Raw genomic sequence first — 23,842 nt, forward strand, 5'->3', positions numbered from 1 at the left:
CCCAGGTACATTAAAGCGCTATATAAATAAGGACCATTTACCATTTTACATTTGGTGAAAGTTTAATCTCCACTGGCAGTGTGTTCCACTTGTTTGCAGCATAACAGCTAAATGCTGCTTCTCCATGTTTAGTCTGGACTCTGGTCTGGACTAGTTGACCAGAGTCTTTGGATCTAAGATGTATTCTGGGCCTAAACCGTTCTGGGATTTGTAAACGATCAGAAGGGTTTTAAAATCTATTCTGTGACTGACTGGAAGCCAGTGTAAAGATTTAAAAACTGGTGTGATGTGTTCAGATCTCTTAGTCCTGGTTAAAACTCTAGTGGCAGCGTTTTGGATGAGCTGCAGATGTTTAATGCTCTTTTTAGGAAGTCCTGTTTAAATACCATTACAGTAATCCAGCCTACTGGAGATGGATGCATGGATGAGTTTCTCTTGGTCTTTCTGGGAGACTAAATTTTTAATTATGAAAAGAAAAGCACATCAGCATCCAGCTGAGATACATCAGTATCTTAACCAGCTGCTGGCTCTGTGTTCTACCAAACACGTGCACTTTCAATGTCTAAAATATTCACTGCATTATCATGTCCAATATAACGTGTGAAGTCCTGAACTGTTAATCAGCAGCAGTGCACTAAAGTTGCTGCACCTCTAGTTCAATTCTTTATGTAGTTAATTATGAGTTGTTTCATCTGAATCAATTAAACCTCTGTTCTAGAGTGTGTTGGGTTGTTGAGGTTGTTCATGATTAGTTAGATTGAGCTCCTTTAGACTGTCCTTAACAAGGACTGTGAATTGTCTCTTGAATGGATTCATGTTATGTTGTCTGACTATCACTTAATTAGGATGTCCCATCTTGTTTGAATTCATGCTTGTGTTGTTCTTATTCTCAAATGTAAGTCGCTTTTGATAAAAGTGTCTGCTAAATGACTGTAGAATAGAATAGAATGTTGATGTGTGTATTTAGTATGTTGGTTATGTTGATTTTTACCCAGCACACGATCTCAGAAGCAACATTGCACACATCTTTTTTTTTACTTAACCCATAAGAGCCCAATGTGACATATTTGTTACATACAGTTTGAGACGTTTTGCTTCAATTTATGGCAGAAACTTTGTTCAAAATCCTGTTGAACACAATCTGATACTTGTCTTCTGTCCCCTAAAAGATACCCAGAAGCAGAAAACCACATTATAATATTTTTAAACTATATCATGATAATAAAAGTAAAAAACGAAAAATAATAAAAATTAGAAAATTTGCTGTAAAAACTAATTAAAACTAACTGAATTTGAAAACAAAAACTAATAAAAAATCCCAAACTATTATAGCCTTGGTGTGAGAGGACCCTATTGCCCTCTCTCTTTCCACTCATGACTGTTTGTGTGTTGTTTGCGATTAAAATTGAGGGGAAGCAACCACGCTGTGCTGGGAGAGAGGCCACCCACCCACCATGCACTACATGGCACACCCCCCCAAAAGTTGTTTGTGTTGTGTTCTTGTGTTTTGATGTCCAAGTGTAATTAAGACTGAGAGGCAAGCTGCTACAGGGTGAAGCCAAGGAGGCCACTTAGATGGCCCCATCCACTCCACCCAGCGAGACGTGCATGCCTCTCAAGACCCTATATGTGTGTGTAGGGTCTAGGGACTTGAATGATTTCTAATGATTTTTTTCTCTCTTGTAAATGAGACTGTGTGTCTTAGTGGAACTACCTATATAAAAAAAAAACAAGTTAATAAAAGAAATAAATAACCTGGCACACTAGTAACATGCTAGCATATGTGTGGCTTCTTCTTTTTATGTTTGTTGCTGTAATCAGGATCTTTCGCTCTAATTCCCCCCTCCCCTTATATATGTATGACTTCACATAAAATCTGAACTGAAACCATGAAGAGAACCATTTTCAGTAACGTAGTGAAAGATTTTAAGTCACCTTCCTTGATGAACTCATGCTTCATGTGATGCTAAACTCAGCTTTCTTAAGTTAGAAGAACCTCCTCCCTGGATCTCCTCCACCACTGAGCTGTGAATAGATTAACAAAGATGTAGTCAGAAATAAAGTTATTTTATTTATGTCTGTCACCTCCCTTATAAATGTGTTGTGCTTCACCTGTCCCTTTTAGGGCCTCAGACTCTAACCTCCCATTCTTCCAGGGGAGCCCCGACTTCCTAAAAGTGGTTTCCTAAGATCAGTAGTACCTGATAGTACCTGTCTGGAGCATCAAAAGACTCCAAGAGTGACGTCTGTCTCACCCGTGCAGCACTTGACCCTCTCCTCTCCTCCTCTTCCTCATGATAATTTAAAAAAATTCTGTGCTATGATTGACTCTTAGATGTTTAAGAAAGTTTGTGTTGTTGCTATGGAAACCTCTATGTCTTCCCACACACATCATACAGCGCTGTTGCTGTTCTGCTCCACACATAATGCTATGGACTGAGTGAGTGATCGACATGCTGCTGCGCCACTACGCTGTGCTCTTTTTCACATATGACTAGGCAGGTAGAAAAAAGTACTTTTTACCAATTGGGTCAAATTTAGACAAGATTTTGATGTCATAGTTACTTTCCACTGTATTTCAGTTCATGATAAACTACATATTTACCCCAAATTACTAAAATATCAGTATTCTAACATGAAAATCTATTCTAGAACATTTAAAGCTGATATCAGCAGTACTGAATTTCTGTATCAATCTGCAAATCACTAGACAGAACTGATGCTGAGCAGAAAACAATGAGGGAGAAGATAAAAAAAAATCGAGGGAAAGTTTTATCCTCGTATGTCTAAACCAGCTGTGTCCAAAGTCTGTCTTTGAGTGCCCCTATTCTACAGGTTTTCATTATGTCCCTGCTTCAACAGTCATTGTGCAGCACTTCACATTCATTGAAGTCAGGTGTGGTGGAGCAGGGACACAGTAAAAACCTGCAGAACTGTGGCTCTCAAAGACCGGAGCTTCATGCCCCTGATCAAAATGGATAGACGCAAACATGGAAATCCATTCTCTATCCATTTATTTTCTACTACTTATCCTGCGTTGGGTCACAGGGGCTGCCTCAGCAGGGAAGCCCAGACCTCCCTCTCCCCAGCCACATTCAAGGAAAATACTAGTAAAATACATAAATATAGTTGCTACAATAATTGCATGTTTGTCAATGTTTGTCAACACTTACATATTAAAATATTCAGTTAACCATCAGTCTACACAAATGAGAATGGTCGATGTTATTATCTATCTATTCTAGCAATTAAATATTTTTCAGTCATATTTTTATTTTTTAAAATCCTTCAGTGGCTGTTTTACTAGACACCCAGTCTCTGCAGCATCTTTATGGTTAAGCCTTTTGAAATGATGCAAGCTGATCTGATCTGTGGGGGATCCCAAAGTGTTCCCAGGCCAGCCAAAAGACGTTGTCCTTCCAGTGTATCCAGGGTCATCCCTGGGGTCTCCTCCCAGTGGGAAGTGCTGTAAACACCTCACCAGGGAAGCATCCCATGAGGCATTCTGTACAGATGCCCAAGCCACATCGTCGATGCAGAGCAGCAACAACTCTACTCTGAGCCCCTCCAACTTCTCACCCTATCTCTAAGGGAAAGCCCGGCCACTCTGTGGAGAAATCTCCCTTGTATTTTGAATCTTGTTCTTTCGGTCGCTACCCACAGTTCGTGACCATAGGTGAGGGTGGGAACGTAGATCGATCGGTAAATCGAGAGCTTTGCCCTTTGGCTCAGCTCCTTCTTCACGACGAAAACCACACTGCTCCTCCTCAATCCGAGGTTTGACTATTCGAGGGACTCTCTTCTCCAGGACACCTGATTGGACTTTACCAAGGAGGCTGAGGAGTGTGATCCCCCTTTAGTTGGAGCACACCCTCCAATCCCCCTTTTTAAAAAGGGAGACAACCACCCCAGTCTCCCATTCCATTGGGACCTGTCCCCAATGTCCATGCATGTGGTGCCGTAGAGCCAAGACATCTCTACAGCATCCTGAGCCTGAAGGAACTCCGTACAGATCTCATCCAGTCCTGGGGCCCTGCTATAGAGGAGTTTTTAACCAACTCAGCCACCTCAGCCCCAGACATAGGAAAGCCCACAACTCTGCTTCTTCATCAGAAAACATGTCGGTGGGATTGAGGAGGTCTTCAAAGTATTCCCTCCCTCCACCAACCCACAATGTCCTGTGTCGAGGTCAGCAGCCCCCCATCCCTAATGTTTACAGTGTTGATGGGGCACTGCTTCCCTGAGCCACCAGATGGTGGACCAGGGACCAGGGATGGTGATTCTCCATGGCCTATCTGAACTCCTCCCATGCCTGTGTTTTGGTTCTAGTGACCGCCAAAGCCACGTCTCGCATAGCCTGCTGATACCCATCATCTGCCTCCAGCGCCTACTCCACTGATGTAGTTACTCTACATCAGTGGAGACTCTAAAATCAGCTGCCTCCTGTCTATTCCTTATGTGTTACTATAGTATATCTCCTGTGCAGGAAGCACATTTGCGAACAGGGTGTCATTTACATTCACTGGCTTGTAGCTTGAGCAGGAGAGACATCATGTTCATTTCTTTATCTGGCAGGATGTGGCTGGTTTTACATGCAAAGCTTCAAAGACAGGAATCCTCCAAATGCTAAATAGTCTTTAAATATTCTTCACTCTGGGGTCCACTGTAAAGTTGTGGTGGCATTTGCATAACCAGACTCACCACTGATCCCACCTTACTCCTCGTCCTCTGCATGCTGACACAGGCTCTGTGTTTTCCAGTGGGTTTATAAACTTTTTTTGTAAAAGCTGTAGGAAAGTCTCTGTTGTAGTAGTTTGTTATCTGGTCATAGTTTGGATCGAAGGGTAGTAAATAACAATAATAAAAAAAAAAGAAGCAGATTATCAAGGCAAGCCTTATACCCATAAACATCCCCTTGGTAAAGCAAATTTGTTCAGCAAAGCGAAGCAACCTGATTATCATTTGGCTTGCTATGATGCTGGACAGGACAGGAAAGAAAACAAAAAAAAAAAAAAAAGAAAAAAGATAAAAAAAGCAAGACGCAGCTCTAATAATCCTGGACATCCTGTATTACTGTTTTTTTACCTTATGCCTAACTTAACCCTGGAAGGTCCTCTCTTGCCCCACCATAGATATGATCTATATATTATGTATATAGATAATATGTATGTGTGCATGTATGTATGTATGTATGTATGTATCTATCTATCTATCTATCTATCTAGCTAGCTAGCCTGAAGCAAGATTGGCGCAACCAGTTTGTGAAATATTAAAATGATTCAGCATTACACAAGATGGGGATGATAATTTAGAGTCTAAAACATGTTGCATAATCTTAACTGTCTAAACTTTAGGCAATACCAGGTTTTCACAACATGTCATCTGAATATACTTCCTAATAAAGTAGAAACTTGCTACGATAAAAGGTCAAGATCAGTGGAGCGTTGACGTTTCAGAAAGATGTCAAATAAAACTAATATTATGTTACAGTTCATTTACATTTATTGGAAATTGAAAATAATATGATTGAACAAAACTGTTCTTTTTTAACTAAAGTAGATTTATTGAATAAGAGATACTCCATAAATTAATCTGAGTAACTAATTAAGGCAAACATTGCATTTACAGTCCTTATACTTTAGAAGATGCTTTGTCACAGTGGTGAACCGAATCCACTGAAAACCACTTTATCTTAGTAATTTATGAAGTTTCTGACAGTTTTTAAGCCTTAAATTTAGAATTTTTGTCATCAGGTTTCTAAAAACAAATTAGTACCTAAAAGAACAAATTTGGCCCTAAATCTGTGAGAGGAGCTGATTTTTAACACAACACAATATGTGGAAAATAACAGTATATAATACTTATGACAGTTACCCTGACTTTTAGTCTTAAATTTATTTGTTTATTTCAAGTGTATTTAATGTTTTCTTTAGCCTACTTAATTTCCCGTATTTTTCTACTTTTTGCAAAGTTTTATATTTTTAAATCGTAAATCATATTTAGTCTGTTTAAATATGTTATTCTTATCTTATTGACCTAATCTGTGGTTTGTCCACACTTATAACTGCTCTTCACTTCAGTTTAATACTGCGGGTTCAGTACAGATGATCTTTGTTTGTGTGTGTGTGTGTGTGTGTGTGTGTCTGTGTGTGTGTGTGTGTGTGTGAGTGTGAGTCAGTTTTAACTTGTATCTACTAAGTTCCTGATATATTGGAGATGGAAAGATAAAGAACTGGATATAAGAGCCGGTCCTTGGCAGCTCAGAACAAACCTGAAGATTCAGACTGAAACTGAAGATCGTTCTGCTGCAGGTTTGATACAAACTCTCTTACATCCTCCTGTTTTTAGGCTTTTTTATGGTCAAACAGAAGAATAACTAACATGACTGTCTCTCTGTACTGAAGGTGAGAATCATCATGACTCTGACTCTGCTTCTTGTTGCCATGGTGGTTCTGACCGGAGCTGCTGGTGAGTACATCCGTCTAAACTTGTGCTTTCTGACAGTAAAAACTTTAAATGCCCAACTTGGATTTCCTGAAATCAGTGAAGATAGGAACCAGTTTCAGGGGATGAATGTTGTTTGCTTCAATGTATGATGTTTTAATATCAGCCTAAACGAGTATTTGAGGTGGTGATGTGGCTGAGTTGGGCAATGTCATAAGTCAGGACCAAATTTGCGGCAAAGATGTTTTGCTGCTGTATCTGAAATGGAAATATTCACATTTAATTAAAGGTGGTGAAGTGTGATTAATGAAAAATAAATTTTAGCTTTTGCCTGATATGAGACTTGTATAAACTAACATAAAATAATTATACTGTGGTGTAAATACAATGATTAAATAAACTAAATCAAACCAAGTAACATTTTAAACAACTTCTCCTCCAGATGTTGCAAAACAGACAGAAGCTGAAGGTTCGTAGCTATTTTTCCTCTTTTGTATGTAATCATTTCCACTTTGTCATGATTTTTTTTTCTGATGTAAATCATAAAAAATGACTGATTTTTTTTTTCTTTCAGAAGATAATGGCTGTGTCAACAGAGTTGTTTGTCCTAATGGATGGACTCTGTACAATTGCCGCTGTTTTCGTTTTGTTCAAAAACCTTTGACCTGGTCCGAAGCTGAGGTAACACATCAACATGTTTTATACATTTACTTACCTCTATGGTTTTATTTATTTTATTCCCTCATAAAAGACTTTGCAAAACTAAAAGAATGTAGAAATCAGGTTTGTTTAAAAGAGAGAGAAAAAAAGATCTTATTTAAGGAATGTATTTACATCAGCTAGGTTCATGTCACATTACTCAGGGTTAACATTACATGGAAGAGGTTCAGTGTTATAACTGAACCTTCTTTATGGTGTGATGGAAAATTTTATACACATGCACTTTGTATTGTTACAAAACCTTGTCTTTTGTTTTACTGAGGAAGGAGGATGACTTGTACCCAGATAAGAACTGAGTGAGTTCCATTTACTTCCCCTTCCAATCTCCTAGCATTCCTTTGAAACAGAGGACTAATGATTTGTCTTGATGTGATCAGCTCATGCTAGTTTATATAAACCAGACTCAAATGTATCTCTTCAGACTCGCGCAGCCAAAGCTTCTTTGACTGTGGGACTCTCATTGCTGTACAGCTCTTAATTAAATACTTTGTTTGATTCTCACTCAGTGTGTGATCTTTGACAATAAAATTCCACGACAATTGTTAAACAGAAGAATAACTAACATGACTGTCTCTCTGTACTGAAGGTGAGAATCATCATCATGACTCTGACTCTGCTTCTTGTTACCATGATGGTTCTGACCAGAGTTATAAATCTGATAACATGGTGTAGAAACATCAGGCTGGTTCTGTCACATTTTACATGTCATGTGGATCAATTTTAAGCTTTTCATTTGTCTTTTTGGGCATGTTAGTTTCAGGGTAAACATAAAGGGTAGACCCAGATAGCAAAACATGTTTGGCCCAAATGTGGCCCACATCAGTTTTGATTTGGTCTGTATTTGGCCTTGACTTGCGGTGTTGATGCCATGTGAGTGTGGGGGCTGAAATTCAGCTGGCTCACCACCAGATGTGGCTCACATTACACTTTCTGTAGCCCAAATCCAGGCCAGCTAATGATATCTGAACCACGCAGGACCCAGAAGGCACTTGCTAGTTACTTACTTACTAGAAGTGCCAAAAGTCACCCACATTAGTCCCAAATGTGTCCGCTATGTGACTGGGGAGAGTCATCACTTCATAATAGTACATTCTATACAATTATACAACAAAGAAAGCAATGCAATACACACAACATGACATGTTATGTTTTCATTATGTTAGTTCATGAAATCAGATTGAAAGAGCTTATTTGGATGGTTCTACATGATGTCAGTAGGAACAAGTCTAGAACACGATCTTTGGAGGACAAAATTTGTTAATGTCATCCAGCTGTAATGTTCTCTGTTTTTGTGAGGACATCTCTATTTATTTCCACTGTAGGAAAACTGTCAGTCCATGAAGGCGCACCTTGCATCTATACATAGTGCTGAGGAGTACCAACAAATCCAGAAGATGATAGCAGATCAGACCCCAGTTTATCCTACAGCATGGCTCGGAGGCACTGACAGTGTACAGGTATGTAAAATTAGTTGATAAATACAAGAATCTGATTTTTCATGCTTTGATCTTGGTTGGAGCAGTCAGAGATCCATTTTCTTAAAAGGTTTGAGATGTGACAAAATTTTCCAGAAACAGTAATTAAATCAAAATGTTTTCCATATTTAGTGACAAATAAGAGAATAATTTTTCTCCTTATAAACTGTATGTTGACCACATGATGTTTTATAGAAATACTGAGCCTTCTTTTTACATTTCTTTATTTTGTTCAACTGAGTTTATGTTGACTTTAAATCTACTTTGCTTCAGTCGACTGTTCCTTATTCTTATTTTCTCTTATCAAGGAGGGGGAATGGCTTTGGGCTGATGGCTCATGTTTCTTGTTTTCATACTGGTGCCAAGGAGAACCGAACAACCATGGCAACCAGCATTGTCTTGTAATGAATTACTCAGGTAACCTGATAAAATGATAAATGACAAAAAACAATGTCAGCGTTGTAGTTGATGATGAAAAATTACATCAACCAAAGTGTATTAAAACTTGATCCACAATTTAAAACTTAATCCTAAATACATGTTTTGTTTTTGTTTGTTTTTTGTTTGTTTGTTTTGTTTTGTTTTCCCGACATTTACAGAAAAGAAATGCTGGGATGATCAGAAGTGCGATAACAAGAAACAATCTGTCTGCGTCATGAGCTGGTCATCATTCGACTGATACAAAAACATCAAGCATCTACGCAAAAAGCAGCGTATTGCAAATTTATTCTGTCTTTATTTCTCTGTTATTGCTGTAATGCTGCATGAAATGTAAATCAGAATTGACATAGTTGAATGTCACTTAGGTCCTGTACCTTTAACTCTTAAAACTCCTTTTTTTTTTTTTTTGTTGTGTAGAAGCTGAACCCTTTTAATCCCAGTCAACATCTTGACATGATGTTTTCAGGACAGCCTCAGTTGTCAGATCATGAGGTTAAAATGATGCTAAATGAATGTCTTAATAGATATAGCAGCATAAAGGCCAGCCATTAAAAACTAAAAACACAACAGAATGTATTACCAACAGAACTTGTAGAAAGAACACACACCATCATTCTTAAGACTTTACTTTGAGGAGAAAAAATATCAACATTGAAACAAACACAGAGAAACATGGAAATAGAAATAATTAAACAAAAACTTTTCACATATTTACAGTTTTTCCTTCAGCTGTTTTTATCTATTTACATTCATTTGGACAAGACAAGCTAGTTTATTAGTATAACACATTTTATTTACAGGACAATTCAAAGTGCTTTACATAAAACATTAAAAACATTACAGATGCTGCAAAAAAAAAAAAAAAAAAAAAAACATTAAAAGATGTTATTTACTATCCTCACATTACCATTTTTGTCACCACCGTGCATCTTCTTAGTTTTATATCAGCCATAGAGGTCCTTTATTTGACTTTTATTTTTGTTCTTTTTAGACACACAGAACTTTCTTCCCAATTGTTACCTTTGGTTGCTCCTGATTGGACATTAACATCAATTTATTTTTAGCTAACTGGTTGAATATTTGACAGGAAGCAGCTTAATTAGTGTTTTCAGGTCTCTTCATGTTGTCATACTAAGGCTTCTCAGCAACATGGTAGTGATTCCAATCTTTTAATTTGTTCTAAAAATGTGATGGGCGTGTCATCATGGATCATTCATTGTGTATTTACCTTAAGAGCAGGTTTGTGCAAAGTGCTGCTGTCCTGCTTGTTTGGATGATTCCTTCTGAATCAGACTAATGGATCAACATAAATGTGCAGCACTGGACAACAAGCCATTGAGAAGAGTCATTTAATCTAAATCAGGTGTTCTGGAGCTGGAATACATCTAAAGCCTGTAGGAGTGCGACGCTTGAGGACTGAATTTTTATGATAAACATTTCATTTTGCATTTGGATCGTAAACTTTCTGAAGGGGATATAAATGTTTGGAAAATGTCCATAGATCATCTCAAGGGAAAGCTATCCATCACATCTTACCCCGCAGAGATACACACAACTGTTCCTGAGAAATTATTGACAAATGACGGGGCGCTGATGATCTAGCAGAGCTTTAAGAGTTAAAATTAGCAGACCATAAGGGATCGTTTTTAAAAAACATGCTTTTAGCTCCACTTTCTTCTGCAGACTCTCCTGTTCTGTTACTGAAAATAAAAGCTTAAATCATTGAAACAAGCCTGTCTGACTGTTTGCTACACCAACAATTATAGTACCACTGAGTGATGTTTTACTCACATTTGAAAAATAAATACATCCTCTTTTAGTCCTTTAAACACCCCAAAACTTTAGTTAAATACAAACACTGTAACTATTTAAGAAAAAGTAAACCAACATACAAAAGCTGTGAGTAGTAACCCATAATTTTCCCTCTAGAGGAATGGAGAATGTCATAAGTTTTGATAAGTCTAAATTCATCCAGTTCAAGAGTAGGGGAGGGGAGAAAAGTCATCTTTTAGATACATTGCAATGTGCACGTGGGCAATTCAGAATGGATGCACAAATGTTTAAAAAAATATATTTTAACTGTTGATGAATAACTCAATGTCAAAGAATGCAAAAGGGGGAACACATTATTGTGGACGTGTTCATACCCGACATCATGGCTAAGAACAAAATCTGCCCGACACCCTCTGCATTAAAAGCTAGCATGGTGAAGTACTTTGTCTTCTATGGGTGGCTTTGTTTGCTCGGGAAGTCAGATTTGTTTAGGGAGGTGTGCATGTGCAAATGATCTCTGATCTCACTTCACTTCAAGTGAACCAAATACAGGAAGCAGACAATAATACAAACAGATTGTGTGGTCAACACAGGGCATTGTGGGTAAACACAACCAAAACATCTGTGCATAGATGATGATAGGCAGATCTGGAGTTTTGGGATTTTATTGGATGTTTTTGAGGGTCCTGACGATGATGTTTTGTTTCTCTGTCATGAAGACAAAATTATCTGATCCATGGCGAAGCTGTCACAAAATTTACAAGGTTTACTCAAACATAAGAAGCCATAGAGACAAACGTCCCTCTGTCAGGGTTCCTGTCTGTCGCCCGTGTGTGTGTCTGGCTCCCTCTGTCTGTCTTGTATGTCATGTCTGTCCCTGGCCAGGAGAATTACCAAGGCAACAATCACTTCACCTGGGCTGATCTCCACACCAGGATCTCATCCACTAATCAACCACCACAGTATTTAGACACCGGACCGTTCTACATTCCTCGTGGTGGTGAAACTGAGGCCTCATGAATCATCGAGCCAACTTTGACCCAAATGCATGAAAATGGCTTGCTGTTCTGAATCATTTGACCAAATTAAAGAGCTTCATCTGCTGGCTGTGGGCGTCTGATGCATCAGAAGGACAGCGTTGCAGTTAAACTATTGCTATCTAGCAGGTGCGAAAACCAGTCTCAACTCTGCCATATCAGAGCTCTGGGAAGAAAGTGGTCAGTCTGACCTCACACACGCATACACAATGAAAACTGTAACTTCAGTATTCTGTAAAATGAGAACACACAATATGAAAATGTAATAGTGAATGGATTAACAATATTAAAATAATAACGAAACTGAACATACATGTGATTATTATATGAGTATATATGAGTGATTACCATATGCAGCAAAATTGCTTTCACAATTGTCTTGTACATGAAATGTGTAATAAAAATAAATTTGCCTTGCCTTTTACCGACTCTTAATCAATAAAGCTGAAGCTGTTTGTCCGTTAGAAAATCTTGAGAAGAGGGTATAAGAAAGCAGTTTGATCAGAACAGCATCTCAATCTTTTCGTCCCAAAAAGAGTCCAAGTCCTTTTGGGTGGTGAAAGGCACTTTAAGGACTTTATACCACCAATGTAAATATTAGAAAAGAAACTTTACGAAACTTATGAACTCCCACTACTTCTTCTTAATTAATACATAACAACAATACGTTTCCTGGTTTAAACCTGTCTTAACGCTAATGCTTGATACTGCTAGTTAAATAAGATGTCTGGCCTTGTAATGAAAAGAAATAAAGTAGACATATTTTAGATATACACAGAATACATATTGACACATGATCGAGCATAACACCCCAAATCCTCACATTCTTGGCTTTTATCCAGCCATGGAGGAGCATTATTTTCTTCTTTTCAGAGAATTTTCTGCTCACTTGAACCATTACTTGAACATACCTAAACCATTGGAGAGCGTTGCCATGGATCCAGAAATTACGGATGCAGTTGTGTTGCATATTTCTATGCAAGATATGAAGACATTTATAAGGTGGAAAAGTAATGACTTTTTTTTTACTTTTTTTGCTGCCATTCATTCATATAAAAATAAATAAAACAAACACATTTGCAAGTAAGAACTTTACATTTAATATTGTTTTTAATAGGTTTAAGATGTTTTTTAAAAAATAAATAAAGCCAAATCGATAAAATGTATAATCAAATTTAGTATGAAAAAATTGGAGATTTTATTTTTAGGCCATAATGCCCAGTCCTACAATTAAAGGGATATTGCACCCAAAAATGTGTTTTTTGAGCTGTAAACAACACAGTATTACTTAATTGTGATGAAAACCACTGGATTTTGTGGGTAGAAAAGTGACTCATAACGCCCCCTACAGGGTAAAACCAGGTTTGGTTTTTCGTGACTAAGAGCCACTCTACATCACAAGAAAATTTTTAAAACCCCACAGCCCCTCCCTCCAGATGCAAATAGGTGGGTCCCCACCTTGCAGGCACAGAAAACCTACGCCCACCAATGCATATGAAGGGATGTGAACTTATCTGGTCTAGATTTGCTCGTTTCAGACTTCTATTCTTGCAGTTTCTGATAAAATATTCTCATAATTGGGACGGATTTGTGCTTTTGATGGGTGTAAAAGGAACAACGGACCTTATTCTTTGCTTGCTGATGCTCATATGGCGACAGACAGCAACTCAGGTGCAACTTACAGCGGCATTTCCTGAAGCTGCTGCGAGTCGCCATAGCTTTCCAGAGCTGCTGACAGGCCAGCGCAGCCCCTGATTGGCTCGGACTGATACAGTTCAGGACCACCTTGTGTGTAGCTGAGGAGATTCCGGAGGGGAAAGTCTTCCACTTCAAAGGTCGCTCTGTGGTGTAGCTGCTTTGTGAATTTTACTTTCCATCTTGCTAGTGAGCTGAGCTGCTGTCTGTCAATCATTTCTGCCTGTGTATCCTGACTCACCCACTCTCCGCCCCTTGATCACCCCACAACTCCCACCCCAACCCTTGCAGGTTCTGGCAAATTTGACAGTGGGTGGAATTACGCAAAAAGTAGGGGGTGTAGTTACACTTTAATGTTTTTAAATATAGGTATATAATATCAATATATACAAATGTATTTTTTTTAATAAGTTTTATATTTTTCAACATTTTTAAATAAAAAAATAGAAATAAAATTGTGGTAAATAAAACAAATTTCCTATGTAATATTTGTCGCTGTGAATGAGTTTTTTCTAAATGTCCTTTGGACAAAAATGGCTCTTTGGATTGTAAAGGTTGCAGACCCCTGGTAAAGTAAAAGCAAAATGAAAGAAAACTGGACGGTTCAGTGAGTGTGTCAGCATGCATAGTATGAGGAATCAGGATTGAGCAAAGATGAGTGTAATTGTGCAAATGTGACCACGCTTCTGCGGAGGCTAGAGGCAAACTAGGGCGGCCCAGAGACCCGGGCGATCGGCGGCAATCCTGGAGCATGAACCCAAGCCACCTCAGCACAGACTACCCTGGACCCACCCCAAGGGCAGCAGAAGAAGGCCCCAGCCAGAGCTACCCCCAGGGCAGGTGGCTGCTAGGGAGGAAAAGGCCCCCCCAGACAACCACCCAGCATGGGTCAGCACCCACCCCAATGTTCCAGCCGCACACCCCGGGAACCAGGGCACCATCTACCACTCCCACCCCCCCACCCATTCTCCTACACTCTCACCCGATCACCCGACCCTTCCTCCTCCACCCATACCACATCCATCTACCCACCCCGTAACCCCCCCACTCACAGTCTCCCCCAGACCGTACCCACAGACGCTCCCTTTCACACAACCATATCACACTTATCACTCCTATCACACTCTGTAGGAGACATCCTGAGCAGACCAGAGGATAGCAAGCCACCACTACCCCATCACAATGCAGCAGACTGGGCACCCCCACAGGGCCAGCAGACACCCTATCAGCACCACCTCCCTCCGCCCACCCCCGTGGCACCCAGGAAATGGTGGTGTGAGGCAAGGTTATTATAGTTAACAGAAGCTAACGAAAACTAGACTTAAAAAAAAAAAAACATTTTCGTTAACTGAACAAAAAATAAAAACGAGTGATTTAAAAAAAGAAAAACTAATTGAAACTGTATTATGTGTTTACAAAGCGAACTAAAACGAACTAAATGAAAGCAAAAATGTCCTTTGTTTTCGTTTTTGTACATTTACTTCATACATAAGCTCTCGAGGTTGATATGAAATCTGTTTACTTCGCTCTGTTGGATTTACGCCAGGTATCTTCATCGTACGGCACCTAGGTTTATATTCTTTGAACATATCACAGATGTATTCTGGGCCTAAACCATTCTGGCATTTGTAAACAATTAGAAAGGTTTTAAAATCTATTCTGTGACTGACTGGAAGCCAGTGTAGAGATTTCATCCTGTAGAGGGTGCAGAGCTGGTTCACAGTTCCACAACCAGGACGAAAACCCCACTGCTCCTCCTCAATCCGAGGTTTGACTATTAGATAGACTTTCTTCTCCAGGACACCTGAATAGACTTTACCAGGGAGGCTGAGGAGTGTGATCTCCCTGTAGTTGGAGCACACCCTCCAATCCCCCTTTTTGAAAAGGGACCTGGGACCTGTCCCCACCGTCCATACATGTGGTTCTGCAGAGGCAAGACATCCCTACAGCATCCTGAGCCTTAAGGAACTCCGTACAGATCTCATCCAGTCCTGGGGCCCTGCTATAGAGGAGTTTTTAAACAACTCAGCCACCTCAGCCCCAGACATAGGAAAGCCCACAACTCTGCTTCCTCATCAGAAAAATGTGTTGGCGGGATTGAGGAGGTCTTCAAAGCATTCCCTCCCTCCACCAACCCACAATGTCCTGAGTCAAGGTCAGCAGCGCCCCCACATCCCTAATGTTTACAGTGTTGATGGGGCACTGCTTCCCTGAGCCACCAGATGGTGGACCAGGGACCAGGGATGGTGATTCTCCATGGCCTATCTGAACTCCTCCCATGCCTATGTTGTGGCTCTAGTGACCGCCAAAGCCACGTCTCGCATAGCCTGCTAATACCCATCATCTGCCTCCAGCGCCTACAGACTAAGAAAAGGTTCGACAGGACTCCTTGTTCAGCTTAATGGCTGTGTGTACAGAATTAGTTTTTGTTTGCTCAGATAACTTATATTTTGCATAAAGATATTTTCTGCACAGAATATAACTGATGTTCAAAAATCATTTGTCTGCACTCACAATTCCCCTGTGAATGAAGCACAGTAATATCACCATAGAGATATTTTATTAAAAATTAAGCAGAACAAAACTAAATGCAACAATCTTGACTCTCTAACATATTCTACAGAGTAACTACATCAGTGGAGACTCTAAAACCAGCTGCCTCCTGTCTGCTCCTTATGTGTTACTATAGTATATCTCCTGTGCAGGAAGCATTTTTGCGAACAGGGTTTCATTTACATTCACTGGCTTGTAGCTTGAGCAGGAGAGACATCGTGTTCATTTTTTCATCTGGCAGGATGTGGCTGGTTTTACATGCAAAGCTTCAAAAACAGGAATCCTCCAAATGCCAAATAGTCTTTAAATATTCTTCAAACAAATCATTTTGGTTCAAGCAAAAAAAAAAAAAAAAAAAGAAAGAAAAAAAGAAAAATCATTACTCAAAAAAATTCTGCCACTGGGCCAATCCCTAAAATCTACATAAATTTCTGCCCATTAAAAGACTGAAATTTGCTTTAACATCAAATAAAAAATGTAACCCTTAAAACTGTGCTTATTTATCTATTTGCTGTCTTTGGTATGCCTTTTTTCTTTTTTTGCTTAGTGCTGTTGGTTAAACTGAGCAGAAACTGGAATGAAATGAGCCTAAATACTAAGTTAACAAGTTATAAACTCTGTAAGGAAAGTTTTTATTTTAAAAATTAAACACATGCAGGAAAGAGAGCTGCTCTAAAAGAAACATTTGAATGATACTATTACTGAAACTCTGTTAGTCCTTTACAAGTTGTGCCATCAGAGCAGGTACACGGAGTGAGAAGTGATGGTAAATAAAGTCCAGACACAGAGTTGGAAGTTCACTGTGATCAAGTGCTCCTACAGGGAACTCAGCATCAAGTTATCAGGAGTAAAGTGTAGAAAAGAAGCTGTTAACGTTCAACCTCAAGATGGCAGTCGCTCACAGTAAAGCCAACAGATTAGGTAGGTCTTTGGTTAGTGGTGCTCTGTGCACTGTGCACGTGACTTAGTTCTTCCTTTCGGCTTTGTTGGCAGTTTATCAAACTTAAGCACCACTCAGCTTATTTCCTCATTGCTGAAGGACGCTGCAGTGAAGTTGACAGTTAAATGACTTCCGCCTTCAGCCTATCACAATAAATCATTTCAGGTTCTAGAAACCGACAGAAACGTGACTTTGTGAGGACTAACTGCTTGATGTCCTGCACGGTCTTCACTAACAAACCATCTACAGCCATTCAACATAAAATATCCACAGGCTTTTAACAAAACAGCAGCTACACTTTTGGTCTGAGTCCTTCAAAAATAAAACTTTAAAGCCCTCAAAGGTTGGATCTGCAGCTGGAAAGAAGTGATGTGTCATTCCCAAACGTCCCGGCTCTAAGAGAAGATTATTTGTAGTGAATTAGAAGGGGCTCTCCTGCTGGGGAGAGATAGTTTTAAAGGGGGCTGGACTATATTTTGACCAGCCACCATGCAGCCAGTCGCATGCAAGGAAAGACTAGGATTATACCATTATGTGAAAGGAGAAGGGGGGGCAGAATTTCAAGGGGCAGGTATAGTTTTACAGCCTATGACCACAAAGAAACAGAGGCTAACAGAGAGCTGGATTTAATTGTCAGGGAAAACAGATAAATTAGTTCATCTAAAATACCATAATGTTTGACAGGGTTAAGAACCTTGTATGGAAAACAGGTAATTAAGAAAGCGAGATGGCGGGGTCAGTGGCTGTTGATCTTGGCCCGCCAGGGGCCTGTGCCCCGTGACCACCAAGGGGCTCTGGCTGGGACTCTCCTCTGCCACCCTCTGGGTGGGTTGGGGGTCGTCTTCGATGTGGGTTGGCTTGGGTTCAATCTCCGGGATTGCTGTTGATAGCGGTGGGCTCTGGGCTGTCCTAGTCTGCTTCTAGCCTCTGTAAAGTTGTGGTGGCATTTGCATAACCAGACTCACCACTGATCCCACCTTACTCCTCGTCCTCTGCATGCTGACACAGTCTCTGGGTTTTCCATTAGGTTTAAAAACTTTTTTGGTAAAAGCTGTAAGAAAGTCTCTGGTGTAGTAGTTTGTTGTCTGGTGATAGTTTGGATCGAAGGGTAGTAAATAACAATAATAAAAAAAAAGAAGCAGATTATCAAGAGGAGCCTTATACCCATAAACATCACCTTGGTAAAGCAAATTTGTTTAGCAAAGCAAAGCAACCAGATTATCATTTGGCTTGCTATGATGCTGGACAGGACAGGAAAGAAAACAAAAAAAAAGAAAAAAAAAAAAAAAAGAGGAAGAAAAGCAAGACACAGCTCTAACAATCCTGGACATCCTGTATTACTGATTTTTTACCTTATGCCTAACTTAACCCTGGAAGGTCCTCTCTTGCCCCACGATAGATATGATCTATATATTATGTATATAGATAATATGTATGTGTGCATGTATATATGTATGTATGTATGTATGTATGTATGTATGTATCTATCTATCTATCTATCTATCTATCTATCTATCTATCTATCTATCTATCTATCTATCTATCTATCTATCTATCTAGCTAGCTAACCAGCCTGAAGCAAGACTGGCCAACCAGTTTGTGAAATATTAAAATGATTCAGCATTGCACAAGATGGGGATGATAATTTAGAGTCTAAAACATGTTGCATAATCTTAACTGTCTAAACTTTAGACAATACCAGGTTTTCACAACATGTCATCTGAATATACTTCCAAGTAAAGTAGAAACTCGCTACGATAAAAGGCCAAGATCGGTGGAGCGTTGACGTTTCAGAAAGATGTCAAATAAAACAAAAATTATGTTACAGTTCATTTACATTTATTGGAAATTGAAAATAATATGATTGAACAAAACTGTTCTTTTTTAACTAAAGTAGATTTATTGAATAAGAGATACTCCATAAATTAATCTGAGTAACTAATTAAGGCAAACATTGCATTAACAGTCCTTATATTTTAGAAGTTGCTTTGTCACAGTGGTGACCGAATCCACTGAAAACCACTTTATCTTAGTAATTTATGAAGTTTCTGACAGTTTTCAAGCCTTAAATTTAGAATTTTTGTTATCAGTTTTCAAAAACAAATTAGTACCTAAAAGAACAAATTTGGCCCTAAATCTGTGAGAGGAGCTGATTTTTAACACAACACAATATGTGGAAAATAACAGTATATAATACTTATGACAGTTACCCTGACTTTTAGTCTTAAATTTATTTGTTTATTTCAAGTGTATTTAATGTTTTCTTTAGCCTACTTAATTTCCCGTATTTTTCTACTTTTGGTAAAGTTTTATGTTTTTAAATCATATTTTGTGTGTTTAAATATGTTATTCTTATCTTATTGACCAAATCTCTGGTTTTTCCACACTTATAACTGCTCTTCAGATCAGTTTAATACTGTGGGTTCACTACAGATGATCTTCTTCATCTTCTAGTTCTGGTTTTTGTGGTGTTTAGTGTACTGTTTAGATCAGCGTTTGTGTCATGTTTTAGTTTTTGTCTTGCTTTTTGGTTTATTCTTGGTTTATTCTTGGTTTTTGTCACGTTTAGCTCAGTTTTCTTGTTTTCCCTCTTACGCTCCTGTGGGTTCTGTTTCTGGCTCGTTAGTTCACCTGGTCTAATTACTCATTCACTTCACCTGTTCCTTATTACTCCCTTTGTGTATACATACCCCATGGTTTTCAGTTTGGGATGAACTTTGTGGTTCATCCCTGTATTGTGTGGTTCCCTGTTCCTGAGTTTTTCAAAATAAACTTTTTCTCCAGCACCATTCTGCATCCGGCCTCATTCTGCTTGCTCTTGGGTCCTCACCTCCACCAACACATAACTAGAGATGGTGAAAGCGAGGCCTCATGAATCATTGAGCCAACTTTGACCTAAATGCATGAAAATGGCTTGCTGTTGTGAATCATTTGACCAGGTGAAAGAGCTCTATCTGCTGCCTGTGGGTGTCTGATGAATCAGATGGACGGCGTTGACACTTCACATCTGTCATCCCTAACTCATCTTGGAATACATGTTCAATAAACGATACGTAATCTACCATCTGAGTGAATATTTATTTTCTGTTGTTCAAATAAATAAGGAGGGGTATTAGGTAACATTTGTTAAGGTAACAGAATTATGGTGCAATTTAAAGTATACCAATCTGTAATGACAGTAGTGGTCTGCACACAGAGGAAATGGGGACGTATGAGGGAAAGGGTGCTTGTGCAACATGGATGGTGATTGTGTTACTGAGTTTGTAAAGTTGTATCAAATTATATGATGGGACAAATGCTTGTGTAACATTGTGATGTGTCAGAAATTTTTATTTAAAATCAGTATTTTTTCAATGATGTTAGGCTTCAGTCTGCTCCTCCTGTGGCACACTACCTCTCCAGCTTTGGAGAAGAGGCACAGATGTGGCTGGCATGTGCAAATATCGTCTTGCCAGCCTGAATAGGCTGAGGTACACAGACTTGTGTGTCCTCCAGTATTCGAGCGGGTCTTCTTGTCTGGAGAGGTAGGATTCAGCTAGGTAACGGTGGACCTTCACTGTGGCATCTGCCGTTGCACTCTAAGTGCTCTGAGTTGCACCTGAACGAGAAATAAATAAGTGACAAAAAGCCTATTTCAGGAGGAAATAATGCAGACGTAATCAGTGGCTAATACAAACCAACTCAGCTATCCAGAAGGTCCCACAAGTTGTCCAGGTCCCCTGCTGCTGCAGATGTGGATGTCGCTTCTGTTGGTAACTGAAATTAGACACAGTATAAATACAGTGTAAATACAGTGTCATGTGTCCTTATTACATAGCTAAGTACTGGCCTAGAAAATCTGTGATGTTGATGGTGCCGCCGTCTCCATTCTCATGCTTTCCGCACATTCGGCGGTTACCCTGGCAACGGCGTCTTGTGCAGATGTTGTATTACCAAATGCAATTGTTTTAAATCAGGGATCCAGTAAATTTGCCGTTGCCAGGACACGGATATTTTCTACATGACATCTTGTATGTAAGAAGTGTTGCAGAAGTTGTGTTAGTTTGATTGCTGTAGGATTGTGTAGTACACCAGCTTTTGTAGCAAGTTTATGCTGCACCATTCGGATTATTGGAATGACTTTTGATGTTGACAATATCATCTCTGAAGAAAGTTCTGTTGTTGTCAAGTTGAATGGTCCAAGAACCTCTAGGCACCCACCAATGGTGTCATATTCAGTACATGAGAGGGGGGTGACATCAGCGGCCAGAGACGGGAACGCAGCTCCAACCGGTTTATGCTGCTTATGAAGGCGCTGCAGCATGGAAAAGGTGGAGTTCCACCGGGTGTCAACCTCTAGAACAGGATGTTAAACTCTGGTTCTTGAGAGCCAGATCCTGCAGGTTTTCATTGTTTCCCTGGTCTAACACACCTGAATAAAATCAAGTGGATCCAACAGCTTCTTTTCAACTTCTTCAGAATAGCCCATTAATTTAATTCAGCTTTTGCCTCAATCTCCATGCGGTCAACTGCGCGTGCAAGGCATCTCTCAAATTCTTGGCAGTATGCGACTGCTTGAAGTGGCTGACACCCAACGGAACACTTGCTAGCTCTGTATCCTCATTTACGTAGTGGCAGGTGACCCCAATGTAGCCATCCATGGCAATAGGTGACACATGTCCGCTGTTAGGCTGACCCCTTCTGCCTTCTCCACAGCTTTGATGGCATGTTCTTCACCCTCATTATATTTCTTCTCCACCAATACCTTCAAAGCCTGAGTAGGCAGGGTGTATGTGGCAGAGGTGTGGACTCGAGTCTCATGACTTGGACTCGAGTCAGACTCGAGTCATGAATTTGATGACTTTAGACTCGACTTGACAAAATGTAAAGAGACTTGCAACTCGACTTGGACTTTAACATCAATGACTTGTGACTTCACTTGGACTTGAGCCTTTTGACTCGACAAGACTTGCTACTTTCCCCAAAATCCAAAGATTTAAAAGGATGTTATTAAGGAACGCTCTGTTTCTTTCTTTGTATGTGTGGGTCTGTGTGTGTATGTGCTGTCGGCACAACATCCAATCAAATCAACGTTGTTTTGATCCGACAGCATCCATCCAATCAAATTGCAGGACAACCAATGAAGAGGAACTGTCAAACAACGCGCCAGGTGGAAAAAAAAGTTATTCCAAAGATAGTTTCGTTCGGGTATAAAAACTATGAGGTGCTCAATAAAAAATTACAGTATGCAAAACATGTGGCTCGAAAGATTACAGATGGAGACGGAACAACTTCGAACTTCGTTCGACATCTGAAGTTGCACAAAGAAAAGTAAGTCTGTATGAAGGCTTACGTTTATTGGCTAAGTAGCTAATTTTTCTTTGCTGTGTAGTTAAATCAGTAAGGCTGTAAACTCAATGTTAACGTTACATTGCAAACACGGTAATTTGTTTCGTTTACTGCGAGTTCACTCCCTCATTCATACCTTTATTAAGTATTTTTTTAAGCAAGTCTGTATGAGGTACTTATAACATTAGTCAAGGTATCACACAGTAGACGGCGGTTAGCAGCAATGCATATTTTAGCCAGCTACAAAGAGGCAAACCCAATAAAATATGTGTACCGTTTTAGCTTGCTGTCAGACGGACTTTTCCGATTGGAAAACAAAGTTATACTGCTAGTTGTTCTTACTCTCCAGCAGTCCATTGACAACAAATAAGTTAGCTTGCAGCACACGTGAGTTGCTGGTCTACGTGCTGCAAGGTAACACACTACAGTACAAAATACATATTATCACATAATGTTAAGATTGATATTAATAATATGAGTAATTAAGAGTAGTTTCATTACAGTTCATTTGTGGCTATAAGGACTGTTCTGACATCTGTTTAATATGCTTACCTCTTACAGATTTGAAGAATACCAGATGACAAAAGCATCTCAAATGAACCACAACAGCCTTCAATCTCGCAATTCCTGGACAAACGTGTAGGGCATTACAGCATGAGCCATCCACAGCAGAAAGCTATCACCAATGCAATACTGTCTGACTTAATTATTGATTGCAACTTGCCCCTGTCTATTGTGGAAAACCAGAGTTTTCGGCACTTTCTGACAGTACTTGACAACAAGTACAATCCAGTGTGTCGCAGAACACTGACATCAAAAACAGAGAAACTGAAGAGAGACATTCAAAATTAAAAACTCAATTGAGCAACACTGACCATGTTTCAGTCACTGTGGACATTTGGTCTGACCGAAAGATGAGGGGATTCCTTGGTGTCACTGTGCACTGGATAGAAAAAGAGACAGAGAGGATACAGCTAAAGTCCAATCTCTTGGCCTGTGAACGCTTCAAAGGCTCACAAACGGCTGAAAGAATCTGTGACCAATTTGAGGCAATATGTGATGACTACAACATTAAAGATAAACTGGACTACGTTATTACTGACAATGCTGCCAACATGCGAAAAGCATTTACTGTGTGATTCCCCAGTGAACAAGAGGATGACGATGACAGAGATCATCTTGATGATCCTGAGCTCTGGTGTGACTTAACTCTGGAGGGTCAGCTAACAGTAGATGCTGCTCTGGCAAAGAAACAACGCTTGCAGTGTTTCGCGCACACTCTTCAGCTGGTGGTGGGAGACGGTTTGAAAGAAACAAAAAGGGTATCTCCTTTTCTCTCAAAGTTATCAAAACTCAGCTCACTGCTGCACACAAGCACAACATTCAAAGATGTATTTGATGCTGAATTTGGGGAACAGAAAGGCATCTCTGCTGCA

At 39.6% G+C, this 23,842-nt stretch overlaps 2 protein-coding genes across 3 annotated transcripts in view; both read left to right on the plus strand.

Annotated features, from left to right (window-relative positions):
* The window catches only part of LOC121640201 (ladderlectin-like), a 32,513-nt gene that overhangs the window by 4,123 nt on the left and 4,548 nt on the right, over positions 1-23,842 (plus strand). The window lies entirely within an intron of this gene.
* LOC121640197 (ladderlectin-like) lies at positions 6,212-10,070 on the plus strand. 2 transcript variants are annotated; one of them, XM_041985917.1, is made up of 7 exons: positions 6,212-6,311; positions 6,405-6,468; positions 6,887-6,913; positions 7,022-7,125; positions 8,487-8,621; positions 8,948-9,056; positions 9,239-10,070. In XM_041985917.1, exons 2-7 carry the CDS (start codon positions 6,417-6,419, stop codon positions 9,316-9,318), a joined length of 507 nt encoding a protein of 168 aa, XP_041841851.1. In that variant the 5' UTR covers positions 6,212-6,311; positions 6,405-6,416; the 3' UTR covers positions 9,319-10,070. The 2 variants fall into 2 exon arrangements, with proteins under 2 accessions (XP_041841851.1, XP_041841850.1); XM_041985916.1 differs by having other exon boundaries at positions 6,216-6,311; positions 7,019-7,125.

Source organism: Melanotaenia boesemani, chromosome 5 (assembly GCF_017639745.1).
Source record: "Melanotaenia boesemani isolate fMelBoe1 chromosome 5, fMelBoe1.pri, whole genome shotgun sequence".
Lineage (NCBI taxonomy): Eukaryota > Metazoa > Chordata > Actinopteri > Atheriniformes > Melanotaeniidae > Melanotaenia > Melanotaenia boesemani.

Coding starts and splice junctions, on each gene's coding strand:
- LOC121640197 (XM_041985916.1), top strand. CDS start 6,417: ATGACTCTGACTCTGCTTCTTGTTGCCATGGTGGTTCTGACCGGAGCT. Junction 6,914..7,018: donor AAAACAGACAGAAGCTGAAG/GTTCGTAGCTAT, acceptor TTTTTCTTTCAG/AAGATAATGGCTGTGTCAAC. Junction 7,126..8,486: donor TGACCTGGTCCGAAGCTGAG/GTAACACATCAA, acceptor TTTCCACTGTAG/GAAAACTGTCAGTCCATGAA.